Source organism: Oncorhynchus nerka, linkage group LG13 (assembly GCF_034236695.1).
Source record: "Oncorhynchus nerka isolate Pitt River linkage group LG13, Oner_Uvic_2.0, whole genome shotgun sequence".
NCBI lineage: Eukaryota > Metazoa > Chordata > Actinopteri > Salmoniformes > Salmonidae > Oncorhynchus > Oncorhynchus nerka.
The window spans coordinates 3,291,866-3,308,811 of NC_088408.1; the positions used below are offsets into that span (position 1 = coordinate 3,291,866).

Consider the following 16,946-nt stretch of genomic DNA (forward strand, 5'->3'; position numbering starts at 1 on the left):
CCCAGGGTGGCAACACATATATTCTGTATCCCTATTGGCCAATAGAACGGATGGTAGAGGAGGGTTACCCACCCGCCGACAAATTCTCACAAGGCACCCTGACCTCCGCCCCCTGTATCTCTGTCGTTTCGTCATGTGAATGACAGGGATTTGGGACTGGTCTGGGAAAACCAGTATATCCTTCGCATCAGACTCATTAGAGGAAAAATATTTGTCAAGTTCGAGGTGAGTGATCGTTGTTCTGATGTCCAGAAGCTATTTTTCGGTCATAAGAGACGGTGGCAGCAACATCATGTACAGAATAAGTTACAAACTATGCAACAAAACACAGTTGGTTAGGAGACTAAAACGGCAGCAATCGCCTCCGGCGCCATTAATAGTGTTAGGAAGAGACCAGGGTTAGGAAGAGAACAACAAGGGAACTGGGTTAGGAAGAGACCAGGGTTAGGAAGAGACCAGGGTTAGGAAGAGAACAACAAGGGAACTGGGTTAGGAAGAGACCGGGGCTAGGAAGAGACCGGGGCTAGGAAGAGACCGGGGCTAGGAAGAGACCGGGGTTAGGAAGAGACCGGGGTTAGGAAGAGACCGGGGTTAGGAAGAGACCAGGGTTAGGTAGAGAACAACACAAGCACACACACACACAACTTACCTGGTCTACATATGGATCATCAAACTGTCCCTGGTAGAAGGGGTTAACACCCTGTCTCTCCAGACCACTGTTCTCCTCTCCTCCTACAGCCTTGGAGCCTCCACTCTGACCCTGGGAACAGACAGACAGACTTACTACCGTGGGATAGAGCCCTGGGAACAGACAGACAGACCTACTACCGTGGGATAGAGCCCTGGGAACAGACAGACAGACCTACTACCGTGGGATAGAGCCCTGGGGACAGACAGACAGACCTACTACCGTGGGATAGAGCCCTGGGGACAGACAGACAGACCTACTACCGTGGGATAGAGCCCTGGGGACAGACAGACAGACCTACTACCGTGGGATAGAGCCCTGGGGACAGACAGACCTACTACCGTGGGATAGAGCCCTGGGGACAGACAGACAGACCTACTACCGTGGGATAGAGCCCTGGGGACAGACAGACCTACTACCGTGGGATAGAGCCCTGGGGACAGACAGACAGACCTACTACCGTGGGATAGAGCCCTGGGGACAGACAGACCTACTACCGTGGGATAGAGCCCTGGGGACAGACAGACCTACTACCGTGGGATAGAGCCCTGGGGACAGACAGACAGACCTACTACCGTGGGATAGAGCCCTGGGGACAGACAGACAGACCTACTACCGTGGGATAGAGCCCTGGGGACAGACATACAGACTTACTACCGTGGGATAGAGCCCTGGGGACAGACAGACAGACCTACTACCGTGGGATAGAGCCCTGGGGACAGACAGACAGACAGACCTACTACCGTGGGATAGAGCCCTGGGGACAGACAGACAGACCTACTACCGTGGGATAGAGCCCTGGGGACAGACAGACAGACCTACTACCGTGGGATAGAGCCCTGGGGACAGACAGACCTACTACCGTGGGATGGAGCCCTGGGGACAGACAGACCTACTACCGTGGGATAGAGCCCTGGGGACAGACAGACAGACCTACTACCGTGGGATAGAGCCCTGGGGACAGACAGACCTACTACCGTGGGATAGAGCCCTGGGGACAGACAGACCTACTACCGTGGGATAGAGCCCTGGGGACAGACAGACAGACCTACTACCGTGGGATAGAGCCCTGGGGACAGACAGACAGACCTACTACCGTGGGATAGAGCCCTGGGGACAGACAGACCTACTACCGTGGGATGGAGCCCTGGGGACAGACAGACAGACCTACTACCGTGGGATAGAGCCCTGGGGACAGACAGACCTACTACCGTGGGATAGAGCCCTGGGGACAGACAGACAGACCTACTACTGTGGGATAGAGCCCTGGGGACAGACAGACCTACTACCGTGGGATAGAGCCCTGGGGACAGACAGACAGACCTACTACCGTGGGATAGAGCCCTGGGGACAGACAGACAGACCTACTACCGTGGGATAGAGCCCTGGGGACAGACAGACAGACCTACTACCGTGTGATAGAGCCCTGGGGACAGACAGACAGACCTACTACCGTGGGATAGAGCCCTGGAGACAGACAGACAGACAGACCTACTACCGTGGGATAGAGCCCTGGGGACAGACAGACCTACTACCGTGGGATAGAGCCCTGGGGACAGACAGACCTACTACCGTGGGATAGAGCCCTGGGGACAGACAGACAGACCTACTACCGTGGGATAAAGCCCTGGGGACAGACAGACATACCTACTACCGTGGGATAGAGCCCTGGGGACAGACAGACAGACCTACTACCGTGGGATAGAGCCCTGGGGACAGACAGACAGACCTACTACCGTGGGATAGAGCCCTGGGGACAGACAGACAGACCTACTACCGTGGGATAGAGCCCTGGGGACAGACAGACAGAACTACTACCGTGGGATAGAGCCCTGGGGACAGACAAACATACCTACTACCGTGGGATAGAGCCCTGGGGACAGACAGACAGACCTACTACCGTGGGATAGAGCCCTGGGGACAGACAGACAGACCTACTACCGTGGGATAGAGCCCTGGGGACAGACAGACAGACCTACTACCGTGGGATAGAGCCCTGGGGACAGACAGACAGACCTACTACCGTGGGATAGAGCCCTGGGGACAGACAGACAGACCTACTACCGTGGGATAGAGCCCTGGGGACAGACAGACAGACCTACTACCGTGGGATAGAGCCCTGGGGACAGACAGACAGACCTACTACCGTGGGATAGAGCCCTGGGGACAGACAGACAGACCTACTACCGTGGGATAGAGCCCTGGGGACAGACAGACAGACCTACTACCGTGGGATAGAGCCCTGGGGACAGACAGACCTACTACCGTGGGATAGAGCCCTGGGGACAGACAGACAGACCTACTACCGTGGGATAGAGCCCTGGGGACAGACAGACAGACCTACTACCGTGGGATAGAGCCCTGGGGACAGACAGACAGACCTACTACCGTGGGAGACAGACCTACCTACCGTGGGATAGAGCCCTGGGGACAGACAGACAGACCTACTACCGTGGGATAGAGCCCTGGGGACAGACAGACCTACTACCGTGGGATAGAGCCCTGGGGACAGACAGACAGACCTACTACCGTGGGATAGAGCCCTGGGGACAGACAGACAGACCTACTACCGTGGGATAGAGCCCTGGGGACAGACAGACCTACTACCGTGGGATAGAGCCCTGGGGACAGACAGACCTACTACCGTGGGATAGAGCCCTGGGGACAGACAGACCTACTACCGTGGGATAGAGTACAACACATATTGAATTAACTAGACACTATTACTGAATATAACACATTAAATGAACTAGACATTGCTAGAAATAGCATTGGACCTTGTGGGGACCATCAGCATGTCCCCAGCTGGTTATGTTTTTGTTTGTTTACTATTCTAGTGGGGACTTCTGGACCAAGTATAGTTAAACAGACAGTTAGACAGACAGTTAGACAGACAGTTAGACAGACAGTTAGACAGACAGTTAGACAGACAGTTAGACAGACAGTTAGACAGACAGTTAGACAGACAGTTAGACAGACAGTTAGACAGAACAGTTAAACAGACAGTTAAACAAACAGTTAGACAGACAGTTAAACAAACAGTTAAACAGACAGTTAGACAGACAGTTAGACAGACAGTTAAACAGACAGTTAAACAGACAGTTAGACAGACAGTTAGACAGACAGTTAGACAGACAGTTAGACAGACAGTTAACAGACAGTTAGACAGTTAGACAGACAGTTAGACAGACAGTTAAACAGACAGTTAAACAGACAGTTAAACAGACAGTTAGACAGACAGTTAGACAGTTAAACAGACAGTTAGACAGTTAAACAGACAGTTAAACAGACAGTTAGACAGTTAGACAGACAGTTAGACAGACAGTTAAACAGACAGTTAGACAGACAGTTAGACAGACAGTTAAACAAACAGTTAAACAAACAGTTAAACAGACAGTTAAACAGACAGTTAAACAGACAGTTAGACAGACAGTTAGACAGACAGTTAAACAGACAGTTAAACAGACAGTTAAACAGAAAGTTAGACAGACAGTTAAACAAACAGTTAAACAGACAGTTAGACAGACAGTTAGACAGACAGTTAGACAGACAGTTAAACAGACAGTTAAACAGACAGTTAGACAGACAGTTAGACAGTTAAACAGACAGTTAAACAGACAGTTAGACAGACAGTTAGACAGACAGTTAGACAGACAGTTAGACAGACAGTTAGACAGACAGTTAGACAGACAGTTAGACAGACAGTTAAACAGACAGTTAGACAGTTAAACAGACAGTTAGACAGACAGTTAAACAAACAGTTAAACAGACAGTTAGACAGACAGTTAGACAGACAGTTAAACAAACAGTTAGACAGACAGTTAGACAGTTAAACAGACAGTTAGACAGACAGTTAGACAGACAGTTAGACAGACAGTTAAACAGACAGTTAAACAGACAGTTAAACAGACAGTTAGACAGACAGTTAAACAGACAGTTAGACAGACAGTTAGACAGACAGTTAAACAGACAGTTAAACAGACAGTTAGACAGTTAGACAGACAGTTAGACAGACAGTTAGACAGACAGTTAGACAGACAGTTAGACAGACAGTTAGACAGTTAAACAGACAGTTAAACAGACAGTTAGACAGTCAGACAGACAGTTAGACAGACAGTTAGACAGACAGTTAAACAGACAGTTAAACAGACAGTTAGACAGACAGTTAGACAGACAGTTAGACAGACAGTTAAACAGACAGTTAGACAGACAGTTAAACAGTTAAACAGACAGTTAAACAGACAGTTAAACAGTTAAACAGACAGTTAGACAGTTAAACAGACAGTTAGACAGTTAAACAGACAGTTAGACAGTTAGACAGTTAGACAGTTAGACAGTTAAACAGACAGTTAGACAGTTAAACAGACAGTTAAACAGTTAAACAGACAGTTAGACAGTTAAACAGACAGTTAGACAGTTAAACAGACAGTTAAACAGACAGTTAGACAGTTAAACAGACAGTTAGACAGTTAAACAGACAGTTAAACAGACAGTTAGACAGTTAAACAGACAGTTAGTTAAACAGACAGTTAGACAGACAGTTAGACAGACAGTTAGACAGACAGTTAGACAGACAGACAGACAGACAGACAGACAGACAGACAGACAGACAGACAGACAGACAGACAGACAGACAGACAGACGTCTTAGTGGTCGGAGGTAGTTGAGCTGGTCCTTCCACCAGCTGTGGTCTAACGTGTGTGTGTGTCTAACGTGTGTGTGTGTGTGTGTGTGTGTGCGTGCGTGTGTGGAACCCCTTTGGTTCTTACATGCAGTGGTCGGAGGTAGTTGAGCTGGTTCTTCCACCAGCTGTGGTCTCTGACGGCAGTCAGAACAGCCTTAGTGGTCAGGCCAGTACTGGCCAGCACCTCTATGGTTCTATTGGTGGTACGATGGAGTAGGTCTCCTGCAGCGCCACCCAGTGGTGAAACAGAGCTGGGAGGACCAGCGGACTGGAGAGGGGAGGACACGGGGGGGCACAGGTTAGTAGTAATACAACATTCACTAGGGTTGCAACATCCCACAACTTCCTGATAATGTCCAAGTCTCCCAGAAATCACAGTTGGGAAGATTCCCAGAATAACAAGGGAGTAGTAATGGAATCCGTTTCTCGTAAAAAAACGGAACATATTGTTAAATGTATCTGATTTTGGCAACCCTAGCCTTCACATAGCACAAAGACGCTACCATGCAGGTGACCCCACTAGCTAGAAGTACAAGATACTGAGGTGAGTTTCTCTCTGTTCGAACACCCAGCAGCTTAGAGAGAGAGAGACGTCATGGGGGAACAACGGCTGAATCACGTTCGACTTGTGAACGTTCAGACTCGCCGAGACCGAGGGCGACATTTCCAACGGTGCGAAAGCAATGTGTTAAATGTAGCATGCACTTCATTATAATCTGGCAGGGTGATTTCATTCCAATCTTTCTCATCAAAAATAGGTGTTTAAAAATAACACTATTTATGTATGGCTCGTGTTGCTAAACTCCAGTTGAATTATCACTTCCTTGTAACGCACATTGTAGAAGAAAAGTTAAAAATCCAAACTAAAACTGCCAGATTGCAGTGTTGTGTTGTTCTAGTGGTGTATGGGCATTGTGTTGTGTTGTTCTAGTGGTGTATGGACATTGTGTTGTTCTAGTGGTGTATGGGCATTGTGTTGTGTTGTTCTAGTGGTGTATGGACATTGTGTTGTTCTAGTGGTGTATGGGCATTGTTGTTGTTGTGGGTTGTTCTAGTGGTGTATGGACATTGTGTTGTTCTAGTGGTGTATGGGCATTGTGTTGTGTTGTTCTAGTGGTGTATGGACATTGTGTTGTGTTGTTCTAGTGGTGTATGGGCATTGTGTTGTGTTGTTCTAGTGGTGTATGGGCATTGTGTTGTGTTGTTCTAGTGGTGTATGGACATTGTGTTGTGTTGTTCTAGTGGTGTATGGACATTGTGTTGTGTTGTTCTAGTGGTGTATGGACATTGTGTTGTGTTGTTCTAGTGGTGTATGGGCATTGTGTTGTGTTGTTCTAGTGGTGTATGGACATTGTGTTGTGTTGTTCTAGTGGTGTATGGGCATTGTGTTGTGTTGTTCTAGTGGTGTATGGGCATTGTGTTGTTCTAGTGGTGTATGGGCATTGTGTTGTGTTGTTCTAGTGGTGTATGGGCATTGTGTTGTTCTAGTGGTGTATGGGCATTGTGTTGTTCTAGTGGTGTATGGGCATTGTGTTGTTCTAGTGGTGTATGGACATTGTGTTGTTCTAGTGGTGTATGGGCATTGTGTTGTTCTAGTGGTGTATGGGCATTGTGTTGTTCTAGTGGTGTATGGACATTGTGTTGTTCTAGTGGTGTATGGGCATTGTGTTGTTCTAGTGGTGTATGGGCATTGTGTTGTGTTGTTCTAGTGGTGTATGGGCATTGTGTTGTGTTGTTCTAGTGGTGTATGGGCATTGTGTTGTGTTGTTCTAGTGGTGTATGGGCATTGTGTTGTTCTAGTGGTGTATGGGCATTGTGTTGTGTTGTTCTAGTGGTGTATGGGCATTGTGTTGTGTTGTTCTAGTGGTGTATGGACATTGTGTTGTGTTGTTCTAGTGGTGTATGGACATTGTGTTGTTCTAGTGGTGTATGGACATTGTGTTGTGTTGTTCTAGTGGTGTATGGGCATTGTGTTGTGTTGTTCTAGTGGTGTATGGGCATTGTGTTGTTCTAGTGGTGTATGGGCATTGTGTTGTGTTGTTCTAGTGGTGTATGGGCATTGTGTTGTGTTGTTCTAGTGGTGTATGGGCATTGTGTTGTGTTGTTCTAGTGGTGTATGGGCATTGTGTTGTTCTAGTGGTGTATGGGCATTGTGTTGTTCTAGTGGTGTATGGGCATTGTGTTGTGTTGTTCTAGTGGTGTATGGGCATTGTGTTGTGTTGTTCTAGTGGTGTATGGACATTGTGTTGTGTTGTTCTAGTGGTGTATGGGCATTGTGTTGTTCTAGTGGTGTATGGACATTGTGTTTGTGTTGTTCTAGTGGTGTATGGGCATTGTGTTGTTCTAGTGGTGTATGGACATTGTGTTGTGTTGTTCTAGTGGTGTATGGACATTGTGTTGTGTTGTTCTAGTGGTGTATGGGCATTGTGTTGTGTTGTTCTAGTGGTGTATGGGCATTGTGTTGTGTTGTTCTAGTGGTGTATGGGCATTGTGTTGTTCTAGTGGTGTATGGGCATTGTGTTGTGTTGTTCTAGTGGTGTATGGGCATTGTGTTGTGTTGTTCTAGTGGTGTATGGGCATTGTGTTGTGTTGTTCTAGTGGTGTATGGGCATTGTGTTGTGTTGTTCTAGTGGTGTATGGACATTGTGTTGTGTTGTTCTAGTGGTGTATGGGCATTGTGTTGTTCTAGTGGTGTATGGGCATTGTGTTGTTCTAGTGGTGTATGGACATTGTGTTGTGTTGTTCTAGTGGTGTATGGGCATTGTGTTGTGTTGTTCTAGTGGTGTATGGGCATTGTGTTGTTCTAGTGGTGTATGGGCATTGTGTTGTTCTAGTGGTGTATGGACATTGTGTTGTGTTGTTCTAGTGGTGTATGGGCATTGTGTTGTTCTAGTGGTGTATGGACATTGTGTTGTTCTAGTGGTGTATGGGCATTGTGTTGTGTTGTTCTAGTGGTGTATGGGCATTGTGTTGTGTTGTTCTAGTGGTGTATGGACATTGTGTTGTGTTGTTCTAGTGGTGTATGGGCATTGTGTTGTGTTGTTCTAGTGGTGTATGGACATTGTGTTGTGTTGTTCTAGTGGTGTATGGACATTGTGTTGTGTTGTTCTAGTGGTGTATGGGCATTGTGTTGTGTTGTTCTAGTGGTGTATGGGCATTGTGTTGTGTTGTTCTAGTGGTGTATGGGCATTGTGTTGTGTTGTTCTAGTGGTGTATGGGCATTGTGTTGTGTTGTTCTAGTGGTGTATGGGCATTGTGTTGTTCTAGTGGTGTATGGGCATTGTGTTGTTCTAGTGGTGTATGGACATTGTGTTGTGTTGTTCTAGTGGTGTATGGGCATTGTGTTGTGTTGTTCTAGTGGTGTATGGGCATTGTGTTGTTCTAGTGGTGTATGGACATTGTGTTGTTCTAGTGGTGTATGGGCATTGTGTTGTGTTGTTCTAGTGGTGTATGGACATTGTGTTGTGTTGTTCTAGTGGTGTATGGGCATTGTGTTGTTCTAGTGGTGTATGGACATTGTGTTGTTCTAGTGGTGTATGGGCATTGTGTTGTGTTGTTCTAGTGGTGTATGGGCATTGTGTTGTGTTGTTCTAGTGGTGTATGGGCATTGTGTTGTGTTGTTCTAGTGGTGTATGGACATTGTGTTGTGTTGTTCTAGTGGTGTATGGGCATTGTGTTGTGTTGTTCTAGTGGTGTATGGACATTGTGTTGTGTTGTTCTAGTGGTGTATGGACATTGTGTTGTGTTGTTCTAGTGGTGTATGGGCATTGTGTTGTGTTGTTCTAGTGGTGTATGGGCATTGTGTTGTGTTGTTCTAGTGGTGTATGGGCATTGTGTTGTGTTGTTCTAGTGGTGTATGGGCATTGTGTTGTGTTGTTCTAGTGGTGTATGGGCATTGTGTTGTGTTGTTCTAGTGGTGTATGGGCATTGTGTTGTGTTGTTCTAGTGGTGTATGGGCATTGTGTTGTTCTAGTGGTGTATGGACATTGTGTTGTGTTGTTCTAGTGGTGTATGGGCATTGTGTTGTTCTAGTGGTGTATGGGCATTGTGTTGTTCTAGTGGTGTATGGGCATTGTGTTGTGTTGTTCTAGTGGTGTATGGGCATTGTGTTGTGTTGTTCTAGTGGTGTATGGGCATTGTGTTGTGTTGTTCTAGTGGTGTATGGACATTGTGTTGTTCTAGTGGTGTATGGACATTGTGTTGTGTTGTTCTAGTGGTGTATGGGCATTGTGTTGTTCTAGTGGTGTATGGACATTGTGTTGTGTTGTTCTAGTGGTGTATGGGCATTGTGTTGTTCTAGTGGTGTATGGACATTGTGTTGTGTTGTTCTAGTGGTGTATGGGCATTGTGTTGTTCTAGTGGTGTATGGACATTGTGTTGTGTTGTTCTAGTGGTGTATGGACATTGTGTTGTGTTGTTCTAGTGGTGTATGGGCATTGTGTTGTGTTGTTCTAGTGGTGTATGGGCATTGTGTTGTGTTGTTCTAGTGGTGTATGGGCATTGTGTTGTTCTAGTGGTGTATGGGCATTGTGTTGTGTTGTTCTAGTGGTGTATGGGCATTGTGTTGTGTTGTTCTAGTGGTGTATGGGCATTGTGTTGTGTTGTTCTAGTGGTGTATGGGCATTGTGTTGTGTTGTTCTAGTGGTGTATGGGCATTGTGTTGTGTTGTTCTAGTGGTGTATGGGCATTGTGTTGTTCTAGTGGTGTATGGACATTGTGTTGTGTTGTTCTAGTGGTGTATGGGCATTGTGTTGTGTTGTTCTAGTGGTGTATGGGCATTGTGTTGTGTTGTTCTAGTGGTGTATGGGCATTGTGTTGTGTTGTTCTAGTGGTGTATGGGCATTGTGTTGTGTTGTTCTAGTGGTGTATGGGCATTGTGTTGTGTTGTTCTAGTGGTGTATGGACATTGTGTTGTGTTGTTCTAGTGGTGTATGGGCATTGTGTTGTTCTAGTGGTGTATGGGCATTGTGTTGTTCTAGTGGTGTATGGACATTGTGTTGTGTTGTTCTAGTGGTGTATGGGCATTGTGTTGTGTTGTTCTAGTGGTGTATGGGCATTGTGTTGTTCTAGTGGTGTATGGACATTGTGTTGTTCTAGTGGTGTATGGGCATTGTGTTGTGTTGTTCTAGTGGTGTATGGACATTGTGTTGTGTTGTTCTAGTGGTGTATGGGCATTGTGTTGTTCTAGTGGTGTATGGACATTGTGTTGTTCTAGTGGTGTATGGGCATTGTGTTGTGTTGTTCTAGTGGTGTATGGGCATTGTGTTGTGTTGTTCTAGTGGTGTATGGGCATTGTGTTGTGTTGTTCTAGTGGTGTATGGGCATTGTGTTGTGTTGTTCTAGTGGTGTATGGACATTGTGTTGTGTTGTTCTAGTGGTGTATGGGCATTGTGTTGTGTTGTTCTAGTGGTGTATGGACATTGTGTTGTGTTGTTCTAGTGGTGTATGGACATTGTGTTGTGTTGTTCTAGTGGTGTATGGGCATTGTGTTGTGTTGTTCTAGTGGTGTATGGGCATTGTGTTGTGTTGTTCTAGTGGTGTATGGGCATTGTGTTGTGTTGTTCTAGTGGTGTATGGGCATTGTGTTGTGTTGTTCTAGTGGTGTATGGGCATTGTGTTGTGTTGTTCTAGTGGTGTATGGGCATTGTGTTGTGTTGTTCTAGTGGTGTATGGGCATTGTGTTGTTCTAGTGGTGTATGGACATTGTGTTGTGTTGTTCTAGTGGTGTATGGGCATTGTGTTGTTCTAGTGGTGTATGGGCATTGTGTTGTGTTGTTCTAGTGGTGTATGGGCATTGTGTTGTGTTGTTCTAGTGGTGTATGGGCATTGTGTTGTGTTGTTCTAGTGGTGTATGGGCATTGTGTTGTGTTGTTCTAGTGGTGTATGGACATTGTGTTGTTCTAGTGGTGTATGGACATTGTGTTGTGTTGTTCTAGTGGTGTATGGGCATTGTGTTGTTCTAGTGGTGTATGGACATTGTGTTGTGTTGTTCTAGTGGTGTATGGGCATTGTGTTGTTCTAGTGGTGTATGGACATTGTGTTGTGTTGTTCTAGTGGTGTATGGACATTGTGTTGTGTTGTTCTAGTGGTGTATGGGCATTGTGTTGTGTTGTTCTAGTGGTGTATGGGCATTGTGTTGTGTTGTTCTAGTGGTGTATGGGCATTGTGTTGTTCTAGTGGTGTATGGGCATTGTGTTGTGTTGTTCTAGTGGTGTATGGGCATTGTGTTGTGTTGTTCTAGTGGTGTATGGACATTGTGTTGTGTTGTTCTAGTGGTGTATGGGCATTGTGTTGTTCTAGTGGTGTATGGACATTGTGTTGTGTTGTTCTAGTGGTGTATGGGCATTGTGTTGTTCTAGTGGTGTATGGACATTGTGTTGTGTTGTTCTAGTGGTGTATGGACATTGTGTTGTGTTGTTCTAGTGGTGTATGGGCATTGTGTTGTGTTGTTCTAGTGGTGTATGGGCATTGTGTTGTGTTGTTCTAGTGGTGTATGGGCATTGTGTTGTTCTAGTGGTGTATGGGCATTGTGTTGTGTTGTTCTAGTGGTGTATGGGCATTGTGTTGTGTTGTTCTAGTGGTGTATGGGCATTGTGTTGTGTTGTTCTAGTGGTGTATGGGCATTGTGTTGTGTTGTTCTAGTGGTGTATGGACATTGTGTTGTGTTGTTCTAGTGGTGTATGGGCATTGTGTTGTTCTAGTGGTGTATGGGCATTGTGTTGTTCTAGTGGTGTATGGACATTGTGTTGTGTTGTTCTAGTGGTGTATGGGCATTGTGTTGTGTTGTTCTAGTGGTGTATGGGCATTGTGTTGTTCTAGTGGTGTATGGACATTGTGTTGTTCTAGTGGTGTATGGGCATTGTGTTGTGTTGTTCTAGTGGTGTATGGACATTGTGTTGTGTTGTTCTAGTGGTGTATGGGCATTGTGTTGTTCTAGTGGTGTATGGGCATTGTGTTGTGTTGTTCTAGTGGTGTATGGGCATTGTGTTGTGTTGTTCTAGTGGTGTATGGGCATTGTGTTGTGTTGTTCTAGTGGTGTATGGGCATTGTGTTGTGTTGTTCTAGTGGTGTATGGACATTGTGTTGTTCTAGTGGTGTATGGGCATTGTGTTGTGTTGTTCTAGTGGTGTATGGGCATTGTGTTGTGTTGTTCTAGTGGTGTATGGACATTGTGTTGTGTTGTTCTAGTGGTGTATGGACATTGTGTTGTGTTGTTCTAGTGGTGTATGGGCATTGTGTTGTGTTGTTCTAGTGGTGTATGGACATTGTGTTGTGTTGTTCTAGTGGTGTATGGACATTGTGTTGTGTTGTTCTAGTGGTGTATGGACATTGTGTTGTGTTGTTCTAGTGGTGTATGGGCATTGTGTTGTGTTGTTCTAGTGGTGTATGGACATTGTGTTGTGTTGTTCTAGTGGTGTATGGACATTGTGTTGTGTTGTTCTAGTGGTGTATGGGCATTGTGTTGTGTTGTTCTAGTGGTGTATGGGCATTGTGTTGTGTTGTTCTAGTGGTGTATGGGCATTGTGTTGTGTTGTTCTAGTGGTGTATGGGCATTGTGTTGTGTTGTTCTAGTGGTGTATGGGCATTGTGTTGTGTTGTTCTAGTGGTGTATGGGCATTGTGTTGTGTTGTTCTAGTGGTGTATGGGCATTGTGTTGTGTTGTTCTAGTGGTGTATGGGCATTGTGTTGTTCTAGTGGTGTATGGACATTGTGTTGTGTTGTTCTAGTGGTGTATGGGCATTGTGTTGTTCTAGTGGTGTATGGGCATTGTGTTGTGTTGTTCTAGTGGTGTATGGGCATTGTGTTGTGTTGTTCTAGTGGTGTATGGGCATTGTGTTGTGTTGTTCTAGTGGTGTATGGACATTGTGTTGTGTTGTTCTAGTGGTGTATGGGCATTGTGTTGTTCTAGTGGTGTATGGGCATTGTGTTGTGTTGTTCTAGTGGTGTATGGGCATTGTGTTGTGTTGTTCTAGTGGTGTATGGGCATTGTGTTGTGTTGTTCTAGTGGTGTATGGGCATTGTGTTGTGTTGTTCTAGTGGTGTATGGACATTGTGTTGTGTTGTTCTAGTGGTGTATGGACATTGTGTTGTTCTAGTGGTGTATGGGCATTGTGTTGTTCTAGTGGTGTATGGACATTGTGTTGTTCTAGTGGTGTATGGACATTGTGTTGTGTTGTTCTAGTGGTGTATGGACATTGTGTTGTGTTGTTCTAGTGGTGTATGGGCATTGTGTTGTGTTGTTCTAGTGGTGTATGGGCATTGTGTTGTTCTAGTGGTGTATGGACATTGTGTTGTGTTGTTCTAGTGGTGTATGGACATTGTGTTGTTCTAGTGGTGTATGGGCATTGTGTTGTGTTGTTCTAGTGGTGTATGGACATTGTGTTGTGTTGTTCTAGTGGTGTATGGGCATTGTGTTGTTCTAGTGGTGTATGGACATTGTGTTGTTCTAGTGGTGTATGGGCATTGTGTTGTGTTGTTCTAGTGGTGTATGGGCATTGTGTTGTGTTGTTCTAGTGGTGTATGGGCATTGTGTTGTGTTGTTCTAGTGGTGTATGGACATTGTGTTGTGTTGTTCTAGTGGTGTATGGGCATTGTGTTGTGTTGTTCTAGTGGTGTATGGACATTGTGTTGTGTTGTTCTAGTGGTGTATGGACATTGTGTTGTGTTGTTCTAGTGGTGTATGGGCATTGTGTTGTGTTGTTCTAGTGGTGTATGGGCATTGTGTTGTGTTGTTCTAGTGGTGTATGGGCATTGTGTTGTGTTGTTCTAGTGGTGTATGGGCATTGTGTTGTTCTAGTGGTGTATGGACATTGTGTTGTGTTGTTCTAGTGGTGTATGGGCATTGTGTTGTTCTAGTGGTGTATGGGCATTGTGTTGTGTTGTTCTAGTGGTGTATGGGCATTGTGTTGTGTTGTTCTAGTGGTGTATGGGCATTGTGTTGTGTTGTTCTAGTGGTGTATGGACATTGTGTTGTGTTGTTCTAGTGGTGTATGGACATTGTGTTGTTGTTCTAGTGGTGTATGGGCATTGTGTTGTTCTAGTGGTGTATGGACATTGTGTTGTTCTAGTGGTGTATGGACATTGTGTTGTGTTGTTCTAGTGGTGTATGGGCATTGTGTTGTGTTGTTCTAGTGGTGTATGGGCATTGTGTTGTGTTGTTCTAGTGGTGTATGGGCATTGTGTTGTTCTAGTGGTGTATGGAAATTGTGTTGTGTTGTTCTAGTGGTGTATGGACATTGTGTTGTGTTGTTCTAGTGGTGTATGGGCATTGTGTTGTGTTGTTCTAGTGGTGTATGGGCATTGTGTTGTGTTGTTCTAGTGGTGTATGGGCATTGTGTTGTGTTGTTCTAGTGGTGTATGGACATTGTGTTGTGTTGTTCTAGTGGTGTATGGACATTGTGTTGTTCTAGTGGTGTATGGGCATTGTGTTGTTCTAGTGGTGTATGGACATTGTGTTGTTCTAGTGGTGTATGGACATTGTGTTGTGTTGTTCTAGTGGTGTATGGACATTGTGTTGTGTTGTTCTAGTGGTGTATGGGCATTGTGTTGTGTTGTTCTAGTGGTGTATGGGCATTGTGTTGTTCTAGTGGTGTATGGACATTGTGTTGTGTTGTTCTAGTGGTGTATGGACATTGTGTTGTGTTGTTCTAGTGGTGTATGGGCATTGTGTTGTGTTGTTCTAGTGGTGTATGGGCATTGTGTTGTTCTAGTGGTGTATGGACATTGTGTTGTTCTAGTGGTGTATGGGCATTGTGTTGTGTTGTTCTAGTGGTGTATGGGCATTGTGTTGTGTTGTTCTAGTGGTGTATGGGCATTGTGTTGTGTTGTTCTAGTGGTGTATGGGCATTGTGTTGTGTTGTTCTAGTGGTGTATGGACATTGTGTTGTGTTGTTCTAGTGGTGTATGGACATTGTGTTGTGTTGTTCTAGTGGTGTATGGACATTGTGTTGTGTTGTTCTAGTGGTGTATGGACATTGTGTTGTGTTGTTCTAGTGGTGTATGGACATTGTGTTGTGTTGTTCTAGTGGTGTATGGGATTGTGTTGTGTTGTTCACATTGTGTTGTGTTGTTCTAGTGGTGTATGGGCATTGTGTTGTTCAGTGGTGTGTTGTGTTGTTCTAGTGGTGTATGGGCATTGTGTTGTGTTGTTCTAGTGGTGTATGGGCATTGTGTTGTGTTGTTCTAGTGGTGTATGGTTGTTCAGTGGTGTATGTTGTGTTGTTCTAGTGGTGTATGGGCATTGTGTTGTGTTGTTCTAGTGGTGTATGGACATTGTGTTGTGTTGTTCTAGTGGTGTATGGGCATTGTGTTGTGTTGTTCTAGTGGTGTATGGGTTCATGGACATTGTGTTGTGTTGTTCTAGTGGTGTATGGTTGTTCATTGTGTTGTTCTAGTGGTGTATGGGCATTGTGTTGTGTTGTTCTAGTGGTGTATGGGCATTGTGTTGTTCTAGTGGTGTATGGACATTGTGTTGTGTTGTTCTAGTGGTGTATGGACATTGTGTTGTTCTAGTGGTGTATGGTTCATTGTGTTGTGTTGTTCTAGTGGTGTATGGACATTGTGTTGTTCTAGTGGTGTATGGACATTGTGTTGTGTTGTTCTAGTGGTGTATGGACATTGTGTTGTGTTGTTCTAGTGGTGTATGGGCATTGTGTTGTGTTGTTCTAGTGGTGTATGGGACATTGTGTTGTTCTAGTGGTGTATGGACATTGTGTTGTGTTGTTCTAGTGGTGTATGGACATTGTGTTGTGTTGTTCTAGTGGTGTATGGGCATTGTGTTGTGTTGTTCTAGTGGTGTATGGGCATTGTGTTGTGTTGTTCTAGTGGTGTATGGGCATTGTGTTGTGTTGTTCTAGTGGTGTGGTGTATGGTTCAGTGGTGTATGGTTGTGTTGTTCTAGTGGTGTATGGGCATTGTGTTGTGTTGTTCTAGTGGTGTATGGACATTGTGTTGTTCTAGTGGTGTATGGACATTGTGTTGTTCTAGTTGTATGGACATTGTGTTGTAGTTGGTGTATGGGCATTGTGTTGTGTTGTTCTAGTGGTGTATGGGCATGGTTGTTCAGTGGTGTATGGACATTGTGTTGTGTTGTTCTAGTGGTGTATGGACATTGTGTTGTGTTGTTCTAGTGGTGTATGGGCATTGTGTTGTGTTGTTCTAGTGGTGTATGGGCATTGTGTTGTTCTAGTGGTGTGTTGTGTTGTTCTAGTGGTGTATGGGCATTGTGTTGTGTTGTTCTAGTGGTGTATGGGCATTGTGTTGTGTTGTTCTAGTGGTGTATGGGCATTGTGTTGTGTTGTTCTAGTGGTGTATGGGCATTGTGTTGTGTTGTTCTAGTGGTGTATGGACATTGTGTTGTTCTAGTGGTGTATGGACATTGTGTTGTTCTAGTGGTGTATGGGCATTGTGTGTGTGTTCTAGTGGTGTATGGACATTGTGTTGTGTTGTTCTAGTGGTGTATGGGCATTGTGTTGTGTTGTTCTAGTGGTGTATGGGCATTGTGTTGTTCTAGTGGTGTATGGACATTGTGTTGTGTTGTTCTAGTGGTGTATGGGCATTGTGTTGTGTTGTTCT

At 45.1% G+C, this 16,946-nt stretch overlaps 1 protein-coding gene across 1 annotated transcript in view; it reads right to left on the minus strand.

Moving 5' to 3' along the window:
- Positions 1-16,946, minus strand: part of nbas (NBAS subunit of NRZ tethering complex) — a 337,178-nt gene that overhangs the window by 156,636 nt on the left and 163,596 nt on the right. Inside the window, 2 exon segments of the mRNA XM_065026122.1 lie at positions 650-760; positions 5,458-5,640. Of these exon segments, the coding sequence (XP_064882194.1) occupies positions 650-760; positions 5,458-5,640 (294 nt within the window).